General features: G+C 26.0%; 1 protein-coding gene across 2 annotated transcripts in view; it reads left to right on the top strand.

Annotated features, from left to right (window-relative positions):
• LOC129976464 (DNA repair protein REV1-like) overlaps positions 1–13,076 on the top strand; it is a 37,671-nt gene that overhangs the window by 22,894 nt on the left and 1,701 nt on the right. The window contains exons 10-18 of one of the 2 annotated variants that reach the window (XM_056090063.1): positions 177–350; positions 1,823–1,933; positions 2,023–2,157; positions 2,987–3,124; positions 3,252–3,479; positions 3,576–3,794; positions 6,163–6,366; positions 7,820–7,949; positions 10,960–11,059. In XM_056090063.1, coding sequence (XP_055946038.1) covers positions 177–350; positions 1,823–1,933; positions 2,023–2,157; positions 2,987–3,124; positions 3,252–3,479; positions 3,576–3,794; positions 6,163–6,366; positions 7,820–7,949; positions 10,960–11,059 — 1,439 coding nt within the window. The remainder of the gene's footprint in view (positions 1–176; positions 351–1,822; positions 1,934–2,022; positions 2,158–2,986; positions 3,125–3,251; positions 3,480–3,575; positions 3,795–6,162; positions 6,367–7,819; positions 7,950–10,959; positions 11,060–13,076) is intronic. The other variant, XM_056090072.1, reaches the window with a different exon arrangement.

The raw sequence follows: 13,076 nt of genomic DNA on the forward strand, positions 1-13,076 counted from the left end.
AAAAGCAACCTATTCCACCATGCTATAACTTTATTTTCAAAAGATTGTGCAATGAGATAATTTTTGGCTCAGAAAATTTGTCCTACGAAAAATTTTATGCAGTTGATTAGCTTTTATGCATTTTTCAACATCATATTCATTGTTCATTTAAATAGTAAAATACAAAAATATTTTAGGTGAGAAAAAGTGATGCTCCTGTGGAAACAGCAAAATACATGGGCCATGGTATTTGTGACCACATTTCTCAATCAACTCCTTTGAAATCTGCCACAGATTCTTCTCAAGTTATTTCAAAGATATGTTGTGGAATAGCACGCTCTCTAAAAATAAAACCACAAGATTATAGGGGTGTGAGTATATATATATTTATGACTTATATTATAAAAGCATCATTGCAAAATGATTTGAAAGGTTCAATGAAGCTGATATAAATTAAATTTTATGAATCTTTTAACTCAATGTATTTATGCAATACTGAAACAAGGTTTAATAATTTCTGTATTTGATTTTTATGACCTTATTGGGTTGCATTTTTTAATTCAATTTAACTGCTTTTCACTGTTTTTAATACTATAAATTGGTTAGGTTTCTTTTCCAATTACGTTTATGCATTTAGTTTTTAAATTGGAAAAAAAAATTAAGAAATTACTGACCATGTGTGTGATTTGTACATTCATTCTAAGCATGTCTTTCCATTATTTTTTGTCCCTTTTATCAAATTTAAAAAAAAAACTATTTTAAGAACAAATTTAAAATATTTTTAAGAGGATGTGAAAAAGTCTTCATGCATAAGCTGACTTACATAATAATTTTTTTGTTCTGTAAGAAATATAATTTAATCAGGAAGTTAGATTATTTTTGTTATTATTTAATTTCAGTTTATTTCTATCATAATTTGTATTAGTTTTTGCATGTAATATCTTTTTGAAACAAATAGTCATTTCAAAACTAATTACTGAAAAAAAATATATATTTTCACATGAAAAATAATAATAAATAAAACTTCTACACTTAACTTTGAAGATGATTAAATGCAAATGGACCAAAATGTAATAACTGAAAGAAAACTAGCATTTTTTTTTTTTTTCCTAATTTACAAGTGACATTATTTAAAAATGCTCAGAGCCAGAAATTTCTATAAGTTGCTCTTGCTGTGCACTTTTGGTTGTATTTTTATTTATTTTTTTAATTTATTTATTTATTTAATCTTTGTCTTTGAAGTCATATTGCTGGCTCTCTGTTTGTTTTATCTTTACTTGATCTTTTAAAATAAATCAAGTTATTTTCTTTGTGACAGTATAAAGACCATGGATCACAAAAAGTTATCAAATGCTGAAGCTCAAAAACGAATACAATATGGCATGATATTTTTTGAGAACGGAATTGTGATTATGAAAAAAATTGGTCAAATATAAATATGAAGACCATAGATTATCAAATGTTATGGACTATGGGAATCAGCTTAAAATTGAGAGCAAATTATAAAATATATGGATACTTTACAAAATGAAAATTTTTCTACTTAAATTCTGAATTACCACTCTCTGTTTTTAACTCTTATTATATTATTAAAATTATTTATGCAAGAATATTATAGAAAATTGAGTGCTTTTTTTTTTCCAAAAAATTTTTGATGATTTAATACATTAATGCATCTTATGTGGCTAGCTATGATTTTTAAAAAGCCAGCTCTCAAAATAATTATTTAAAATAAAATTTCTATCACATGATAACTTTAAAATTTTTGATAGTTTAATTCAAAAATTATCAAAACAAATTCAATAATTTCAGTTCTGAAGTGATAATTTCATTTTTTTTATAGGTTGGAATACAGTTAAGTAAGCTAGAACCTGTGGAGAAGGATTCTAAAACTAAAACAAATGTCTTGAAGCCATCCACTAGTGAATCTGCTGCTGAAATAGATTCTAGTTATGTGAGTTGACATACCCTTTTTGTGTTATATAAATAATGTGTATGTAAATAGTTTTGCTCATTGAAATAAAATTTCTTTTCATATTTTAGGGTGTCTTTGCACCAAAAAAACTTGAGGAAGTCAACAAAGTAATTCCAGAAAAGAGCACCATCACACGTTTTCTGTCTAATAAATTATCACTTCCAAAACATTCAGAAAGTACAGTTGAAAATAATCCTGTAAAGGTAAAGATAAAATTTTATTATAAGCTGTTATAATTTTTCTTTTCTTATGTATGTAAGATTTATAATATAGTACAGTACATTGTAGATTAGAGAAATTTTTCATAAGTTATGAAAATAACCTTTTTAAATGAATGTAAAATATAACAGGTTATATGTTTATTTTTCACAAAATTATGATAATATTGGAAAAATAAATTATTTATCTGTCAAAAACGTTATAGAGTTGCTTTGGTACTATGCTATTCAAAATTTTGGGAAGAGAATTAAATATACTAAGATTATATTCAACAATTCTTGTCTAACTTTTAATATTAGCTTTTAAAAAACAAAACTTCCATTTTGTTTTTCCATCTGCTGTGGAATATCACTGGTTTAAATTTATGAAACATTGGCTTTCAAAAACAAATACATTTTTATGGGATCAGTTTATTTATTTATTTTTTTTTTTTAATTATAGTAGCCATTTAGCAAATTAGATATAAAATTCTCTTATTTCAAAATAAAATTTCTGAATCTGAATTGCTATTTTTCAATCATTCTAGCATTTATTTATTATAAGATCATGGTGTAAAATTTTTGCATTTTTTTAAAGTATTGAAGAATATAATTAATCACATAACCTAAGCTTTTTTTTTATTATCGGGCTCTATTTACTGTTTATAAGAAGTTAGGGAAAATGAAACTATTTTAAATAGTAATTTATGGCTGTTCAATTTCATGCAGATAAACAGCATTACCAGATAGAATAGTTATATAAATCAATAATTAATTCTTACCTTTAAAGTATAGCATTTTAAACATGTTCATGTATAATTTTATTACTTTTTAGAATATATCTCCTGTAAAACAGTCTGAATCATCTTCGAAAAATGGACAAAAAGTTAAAACAATTGAACATTTCCTATCAAGCAAACCATCAACATCCAGAGCAAAATCATACAGCATTGCAGATTATCTCCCAGAAGAGGTAAATTAGAATATTACATTAAGTACTTTTTTTTAAGCTATAACTTCTTTTCTTTTCTAAATTAAAATAAATTTAAAGTATATAATCAGTTTAATATCATTTTGTATATTTGCCAATCTTTCTATAGATAGATCTGAGTGTTTTGGAAGCTTTGCCTGATGATTTGAAAAAAGAAATTTTAGAGTCATGCAAAGCCAAAGTGATGGAAAGTGATGGAAAATTTTTGAATCAAAATGCCTCAACTTCATCGGCAAATGAACAAGAGGAATCAGTCAAATACTTATGCCAAGAACAAAGAAATCAAGAATTCAGAGATGAAGAGGATTCAAATTCTACAGAATCTGATATGATTGGTGTAAATAATTTGTATTGAAATGAAATAATATTTTAATTTAATTTAGTGAAAATGCTTCCAGAATATTAAATTTATCTGATTATTTTTTTATTTCAGATTGATCAGAGTTTTCTAAATGCTTTGCCTGAGGATTTGAAAAAAGAAGTTTTGAATAATTTTATTTCAAACAAAAAACATGAATATTCAGCTGCAGCTTCTTCTCAGCAGCCTTCAACCTCATTTGCTTCCGTACCAAATAATTCAACAAAGGTGACACCCAAGAAAAATAATAGCAACCATTTTGTTAGAGGAGCAAATACTAATTCAACTGAAACAGTAATTTAATTTTTGTAATTAAATTACCATTTGATTAAAAACAGATTATTAGTAGCTTTACTTTTCAGCTTGATAAATTATTGATCCTCGTAGAAAACTCTTTTTGTTAGTATATATTCAATTAATATTGACCGAAAATAATATCATTATATAGCTCAAACTTTTCACATTAATTGGATCCAGAGCCAATCCAGGCAATTGTCAAAAAATGGTAATTTTTAAAGAAAATAAAATGAAATTTGCTTAGAAAATATTCATTTGGTGACTAAAATAACAATGTAGTTGCATTTTGTATACTTATAAATAGTAGCAAATTTTGGTATTTTGTAGCCCTATCAATGCTTATTAAAAATCCCTCTTACAATAACTGCTCAATTTAGTCCTGCATCCCCATACATTTTTAAATTGACTTATTTTTTATTTTATTAATTTCGAGAAATGTATGTATGATTTTGTGGGAGGTTTTTTAGCATCTATATCATGTAAAAAATTAATTAGTTAAATACTTTAAAAAATGATTAGTAAATGATTTTTCTTAGCTTACAAATATAAGTATTTAATTATATTGGAAGATAAAGAAATAATACATTTTAAACATTTGTAGCATTAAAAATTTTCTTGTCAGACCTGTCAAGGGGAATATATCATAACCCAGTTATTAAATAATTAACAAATTATGAAGAAAGTGTTACTTAACTTTATTTAATGATTTTAATATTTCAGTGTTTGATTATACTATAGTTCTTATACTGTATAATTGAAAAAATATACATTTTTTACAAATTCATTTGTCAACCAGGCTAATTACAATTTTCAATCAATTTGTCTAGAATTCCCTCCCATTCAGACCAATAGGCAGCTGCCTAGTTGAAAAACCATCTCTACTTATGTGCTTCATAAGCATACGACAGAGATCTCACACAATCAAAAATTCACTTGTTTCAGTCTTTATTTCTATTCGAGAATATTTTGCTTGTAAATTTACACTCCTCACCCGCTGCCAAAGTTATACAAATAACTAACTCAAATAATTGTTCTATTATATATAAACTATAAATATGTGATAATTTAAATTTTTCCATATTTTCAAAAAGATTTTCAAGATTTCAGTTTTTTTTTTAATCATTTAAATACAAATATAAAAATGCTTTTTTTTTTTTTTTTTTTTTTTACCTCTGAATTATATAAGCTTTTAGTTTTTATCATGCTTCTCAAGATCTAGTTGTTGTAACTTTATGTGTCTGATGTAGATTTGTCTTATCACATAAAGATAGTAAATATTTTTTAAATGGTAAATCAGAGTGTTTTTTTTTAAAGAAAAAAAGAATTATATATATATATATATATATATATATATATATATATATATATATATATATATATATATATATATATATATATATATATATATATATATAATATACATAATTTGGGCCTCATTTCCATAATATGTTTTATGGTAATGGTTCAACAAAGGAAATTTAAAATTGTTCACAAGGATGATGATTTAGGTGAATTTCTTAAATATATCTCATAGTACCTAGGGTTTCTATAAAAATTAAAAATTTCTAATTCATCAGAACATATAGTGACTCAAACTATCTAAAAAAAATTATTTTCTTCATTTAACCCATTTTTTCTTCATTTTGACCATTTCTTCATTTAGACCACCCAGATGTGTATTCATGTTACTAATATTATCAAAATTAGCTGTTAAGCTTCACTTAGAGTGGGTATCCTGTATATATATATGCTTTCTTTAAATAATAGAGAATTATTGAATCAATTATACAAATAACTTGTTTTTTTGTTGTTGTTTTTTGCATTTATTTTTTTACAGAAAATATCATGTTCCATATTTATTTCATTTCACATAATGTGCTATGCTAAAAATTATATATATATATATATATATATATATATATATATATATATATATATATATATATATATATATATATATATATATATATTTGTTTGTTTGTTTAATTTGCAGATATATGTGTGTGTGTGTTTTAAAAGTTATTGCAAAGAGAGAAAAAAATTCAATAAAATTTTAATTAAGATTTGAATTATTTTTTCTTTAAATCCTTCTAAGGTGTTTGTTCTGACCTTACAGAGTATAAATGTGTCAAATTTGGTAGCTTTAAATCAAATAGTCTCTGTAGAGTGCCTTCACCAGATCAATTTTTAATTCTGACTCTATTAATAATAACCTCAGTTGATAGAGGTCCAGATAATTGATTTCTTACCTATTTTTTATGTAAAAAAAAAAATTAGTTCTTGAAGATTTTTATGATATATATATGCTGCTTTTCTGATTAGCATCAAGCTAATCAGAAAAATATATATATATTTTTCTGATTAGCTTGATGAAAGTGTTCTCAATGCTTTACCTGAAGACCTAAGAAAAGAAGTATTGGAATCATATGGTCTGTATCCTTCGTGTGAAACTCATAAACCCCAATCATCTGCTTCGAAACAAACAGAATCTTGTAGTGGGCATCTTTCAAGCAAAATTCATGAACCTCAACCATCTACAACAAAACAAATATATTCATCTACTGAACAGGTATTTAAAATGCATGTGTTATTTTCTCTTGATAATCTTACTAATTGAAAAGTTTTCTCTTAGCAATTTGTGCATTCTTGTTGAATGTTTATCTTTTAAATTATCACCTCTGGCGACCAGCTTAGTTTGTTGGGAATATTAATTTTATCCCTTTCAGATAAATTGTGTAAATATAAATTCTATCAATCATTTGGAAATAATTTCTGTATAATTCAAAATTGCTTTCATATATTAAAGCTATCTTATTTTAATAGCCTTAAATATGTTCTGTTCTTACTTTAAATATGCTCTGTGCATAAACCTTTCTAATGGAGACTAATCTCATCATATCATAGTACAGTTAAGAACATAATTGTGTGGCTCATCTATCTTCTAAATTTTACGGTATTGTAACTTCAATTTATTGCTTCAAATCACATAAACATTAAACATCTCCTTTAGTTTTCACTGCTAGAAGAAAATCGCATGATCAAATATTTAATGAAGCAATTAAATTGTTTTGGATTTCAGGCATCTATGTAACCTTTTCTTGGAAATGAGGCAAAAAATATAATTTTTACAAATTGCCAAAATTTAAAAATAATTGATATTGTTAGAAAGACAGTTTTTTAAATTTTGGAACAGTAAAAAAATTAATTTTTATGCAATTATATTTATGGAAGTTATTGCAGAAAATTATTAACATTCAGGATAATTTTTAATTAATTAAAATCTCAAAAATAAAAAAATTGCTTCAAGGTATATACATTTCAACCCTCCAAGCTTTATCTATGCCAAATTTGGTCAAATAGTTCGGTTTGTTGTGCACCAATAAACACAAACACATTCATCTTTGTTATAAGAAAATATATTGTCGTATGATTATTATTTTAATTTTGAAACTTTTTAAACTATTCCTCAACTGTACAAAGCAAGAGAAATATTGAATAGAACAGCATGTAGTTGTTTTCTTATTAATGTTTTTAATAGCTGTTTCCGTTTTCTTATTTTTAAATTAATGTAATAGTATAAAAATTTCTTATTACCTACATTTAATAATGTTAACATTTTTACAAAACATTAAAAAATGATTTAATTTTATGAATTTATCACTTATTTTCTCCAGATTGTTTACAGGGAATTATATGTTATCATAATTATTGCTATGATGCTAAAATGAAATCTAAATTTCATTAAAATACAAAAGGCATGGTTTATTTAAGTATAAACATAAATAAAATATTTTAATTTCTTAGTAATTCTTTGTTCTTTCATTAAAATCATTCTGTAAGATTATTTTCCAAGTAATAAAATTGATGTTTGATTTCTATATATTTATAGAATTTTTTCAGTTTTGTTTATTTATTTGAGTGTATTAACTTATTCATGTGTTATTATTTTCTGTATCCATTAACATCTATCTTGTTTCATATTATTCCCTTAAGATTTGTTTTTCTTTGTGTTTTTTTTTCAGAAATCTTCAAAAGAAGAATCAGAGGTCAATTCTGATGAGTTTTCTCAGGAAAAAATCCCAACTTTAGGCGGGGTCATTGAACTTGATGATTTAAGAGCCTTGATAAAAGAATGGATGGACAGCACAGATGGTAGGCACCTGTTTGTTTCTGTTTATTCACAATATATAGAAATAAGCAATTTTATATATATATATATATATATATATATATATATATATATATATATATATATATATATATATTACAATTAACCTAAAATGAGGTTTATGCTTAGATATCTCAAAAATTTGGAAAATATTTTCTTAAGACTTGGCTGGCTATCGCACTTTAATATTTTGCAGAATATCCTAAGATATACTACCATCACACTACATGTCATTCTAAACCTGTGTTCTTTTGTTGTAAGACTTGATTACCCAATGATCTATCCCAGGGGTGGTGAACCTTTAGAAAAAAATGGTATATTGATCCATAAAGAAATATTTAATGAGATATACATGTGCCGTCAGATAATTTTGACTTGTGATTATTGGGAAAATAATAAAACTAAATACTAGCAACTCAAAACTCTTTATTTACTGCGAAAAAATGCATTTTGCACTGTATAGTAGTAAAGGTTTTAGTTGTAGGTGTAATTCAAATTAAAGTAACATTAATGTGACTTCTTTTGTTGCAGATTAGATGGCAACTTATAACATATATTAGGATTGTAAGTTACTTTTAGTAGTTGGAGTTGAGACCGTTTAGAGTCATCTGCCAAACGGTTTCTTAGAGTCTTTAATGTTATTCATCTCTGAAAATAATAACTCGCAGACATAGGAGATGAAATTATGTTTAAAATAGCATGAGCCAGCTTCTCAAAACCGTTAAATATATCTGAAATCGAATTCCATGTTTCCAAAATTTCGTTACTGGCATTTTTACTTGCATTGCTTGTTAATCTTTCTATTTCAATCAATTCCAGCTTTTTCCTTATTTCAATAAATTTTTGAATTCATACTGAACTAGACTGGAAATCAATCAGATGCCTTTCAAATTCTTCAATTTCCAACTAATCGAATCAGGACAAATTCAGTTTATCAAATGAGGTCACATCAGGCGGGGTGCATAATAAACTTGAGCTTTTCTGATAAATCTTTGAACTAAGAAAATCCGGCTGAAAATTCCTAGATGGACGAATCAATTATGGAAATAAATTCTTCAGTAATTTTTTCTTCATCTAGTTTCTTATGTACATCTAAATCTTTGATTTTTTTTTTTTTTTTTTTTCAAACTTAGGAAGTACTTGAAGTTTTTTTTAATAATATTTTTCCTAAAGCATACGATCCAGCGTCAAAAGCACAAATGAGATCCATCATGATGATCAATTCTTCAGTAATTTTTTCTTCGTCTAGTTTCTTATGTACATCTAAATCTTTGATTTTTTTTTTTTTTTTTTTTTCAAACTTAGGAAGTACTTGAAGTTTTTTTTAATAATATTTTTCCTAAAGCATACGATCCAGCATCAAAAGCACAAATGAGATCCATCATGATGATAATTATTTTATTTGTGCCTTGAAGCTTCACGTTCAATTCATTGAAATGTTGGCATATGTCTGTAAAAAACATCAATTTTGAGAGCCACGTAACATCCAATAAATGTGGATATTGTTCAATTTCCCTCTCCTTTTTCAGAAACTATCTGATTTCTTCCAATGCACCGAGTTGACTTCATCCAACGAAACCTCAAACTTTCGCTTATTTAAAGCCTGCAATGATATGAGGTTGACTATTTTTGTGACTAATGCCATTACATTATCAAGAGATCTTAAACCACTCTTAGAACACAAGGCTTGTTGGGGAATAATGCAATGGAGTTCAAGAATCAAATGTTCTACATCTGTTTGAAATAAACTAATGAAACTTTTTTTCCCCCACCATCAGTTACTGAAACAATTCTTTTCAAATCAATTTCTTTCTCAGCAAGCGAATTTTCAAAAGCGGTACAAATATCTGTGCCCCTTTTAAATGGAATGGGAACACTCGCGTTTTTCATAATACTTTGTAGTGAACTTTGTTATTTTGAACTAAAATGCAAACCGTTTTGATCTGTGGCATGCCCAAAATATTGTATCATGTGCCATTGAAGGCATGCATGCCAATGGTTCTCCATCGCTGTTCTATCCATTCATAGGTATGGGAACATTATAAGTCAAAGATGCATTTAGCTTAATAAATAAAATTTGTTAGGTGGTCTTGTTGCCAAAATTGTAGACTATTGTCAAATTTTGGTTCCATTTGTTAGGAAAAGAAAGTAAAATATGCTTACTTTATTTTCTTTGTTATATTGTATTATGCGAAAATGTTGATGAAAAAGCTTTCTTGCTTTATTTATATTTTTTTTTTTTTAACTCTACATCCTTAGATTCTTAAAGTAGTTTCCGTTTGGACCCCATGTCACCTAAAGGCTTTAAAAAATTCACACTCCTACATTTATTTGCGAGGAATTTTTTACTGACATGATAAATTTATAAGATATCTTACATTCTACAAAAAAATGTTTGTAAAAAAACACAGGAATTCACTAATACACTTTTACACATATGGCAAATTAGTCTGCAAAAGAAATGTTGCAAATTAGTCTAGAGAAATGTTGACTCATCCTTCTTTTAAGAAGCAAATACACATTATATCTTATAAACTAAGCATATTTGTAGAAATTAAAGTTTTCATATTTTTCTTTATAAAAAGACAAACATTGACTTCAGAGAAGAAATATTTTTGCAGGTAAGATATTTTTCTAATAAGAGATCAAATTAACTCCAGTAAAAAAAAAAAAAAAAGAAATACAGCTGTAAAACACGTTTTTTTGTAAATCTTATGTTAAATGTTATGTTGAATATTATGTTAAAGTAATCAAAAAAAGATTTAAATAAATTATTTAAAATTTTGCATCAGTTACAAGTAATTAATAAATTTTTAAAAAGGAAAAGAAATTTTATCATCAAAAAAATTTTTTAATTTATTTCTAACTATTTTTGTAATTATTCTAGTAATAATTAATGAATAGCATTTTTCATAATATTCCTTTGTGCTTTAACATTTATTAAACTGAATGTTAATTTATCATATGATTTTAGTAGTATACTTTTTTTTTTAGATCCATTGGAGGAAGATGTTAAGGAATTGAAAACGTTTTTAATCGAGCTTTGCGATTTTGATTTATGGAAGGTTGAGGTGCTAGGAAAATATTTTTACAGGTGACTATATATGTATATGTAACAATATTTTTAAATATAAGTTAAACCTTAATTAATTTTCTGATTTTTATCTTAATTTAACCTATATTAACTTCATGTTAAAATGCTCTCTTATTTCCTGATCCAATTCTACCTTTTTTTATTTAATTAATGATACACGAGCTCTGAAATTGGAAAGTTCAAACTCTCTGAGTGAAGGGATAAAAATCTATCAGTCTAAATAAATTCTTTTAAAATGTACCTATTTTCCCCTTACTTAAATCGACACGTATAAGAAATCATTATCAGAATCTCACAATATATTATCATGGGGATAAATATTTCTGTCTCTTTTTGCTTTTCTGTCCTTATGCCATGCTGTAGATTGAGATAGGGTCATTGCTTCTTGTTTGTACATAAATTATGCCTCCCAGGATGGAATAAAGCGAAGTTTAAAATTCAAAAGTATCTTCTCTCTCTTCAGCCACAAAGCTATTCAAAAATATATGTTTACATATATATATATATATATACTTAAAAATTTCCAAAAAAAAAGTCAGAATTCTACTTTTCTGTTTTAAAGAAATGTCTTGAAATAACATATTGATTTCCTGATAATTTAAATATGATTCTTTGCCAGAATTGAGCTTATGAGAATTTAATTTATGTTTAATATTACTTTTATATTCTTTATCTATATATATTTATGAGTATTGTAATTTTTTTTTATTCCATAGAAATAATCTTAGTTAATCAAAGTCTTTCTTTTCCCCCTCACTGTGTAAAAGCATATTCCAAGTTTGAATCATTCCTTGCTCTCCTGGCGGCAATATATTAAGTTAATAAATAGGATTCTATTCCATATGTTATGGAATCCTGCTGTGACTTAGGAATGATTTTCTATTATTATTATTTCCTCATATAAATAACACAGATCTGGAAATAATTATTTCCCAATTTCCTATGATCAAATTGAAAGTCATTTTCACCTTTGATGAATACCTTATTTTACCTCACAATACATGAACTCCTGTATTGTAACAAAGTCTAATTACTATAAAGAATTTACAACAACTTCTTTGCGAGAAAATCTTCAATACATGCTGGTTGCCATACTACAGTGAGGTGAAATACATTAAGAAAGTATTTTCCTGCTAGGAGCATCTTAGATATGATAATCATCATTGTATGTTCATTTTCATTCCAAAGGGAAATCTTGAAGCTAAATTTTATTTTAGATGCTCCTTTTTTGACCAATGGAAGTTTATCACATTTCGTCTTCATCATGAACATGAAAATAATTTTTACAAATATGGCAAAAAATATGGGTAATTTCTGCTTTCATAAAAATCGTCATTTTACCTAGGTAGACATTTCTCAGTCTTAGAAGTTTCCTTTTTATTCTCTAATTTCATCACTTTTGATAATGAAACACAGATTAAAACACATTAATAACTTTACAGAGATTTAAACCTTTAATCTGAAACATTGTAGCATTCTAATGTTTTAGGCTTTTTTTTTGCATATAATTTTATTTTTTTTAAATTGTATAATGTATACATAAAAAAGTAATATGCATGCTAAAATATAATTAATATCAATGCAATGTTTGTAAGTATAAATACAAATATTTAAAAAATCAAACTTCAATCTGCATTTTTTTTTTTTGAGAAAATATTTATATACAAATCACATACTGATTACATATGAATATTTGTCAATTTTACTTATATATGAACTGGTCATTTAAATGAAAAAATTCAGTAATCACTTAATTTAACATGTTATTCGAAGCGATCTGCTATATTACAGTATTCATACCACGTCATATAGCTGCATTTCTGCGTGCTTGCAGCTGCCTTGATGATAGTGGATAGTGATGGACTTGCCATGATCATAGGCACTTCCATTGACCTCTTAAATCCCTCGACATGAGTATTATTGAGCATATCTGAGATGATTTGTATGTGCTGCTCAGGAGAAATCACCACCTCTCACTCTTGTGGGTTTGTGTACTATCCTGTAAAATACATGGTAT

This window comes from Argiope bruennichi, chromosome 1 (genome assembly GCF_947563725.1).
Source record: "Argiope bruennichi chromosome 1, qqArgBrue1.1, whole genome shotgun sequence".
Lineage (NCBI taxonomy): Eukaryota > Metazoa > Arthropoda > Arachnida > Araneae > Araneidae > Argiope > Argiope bruennichi.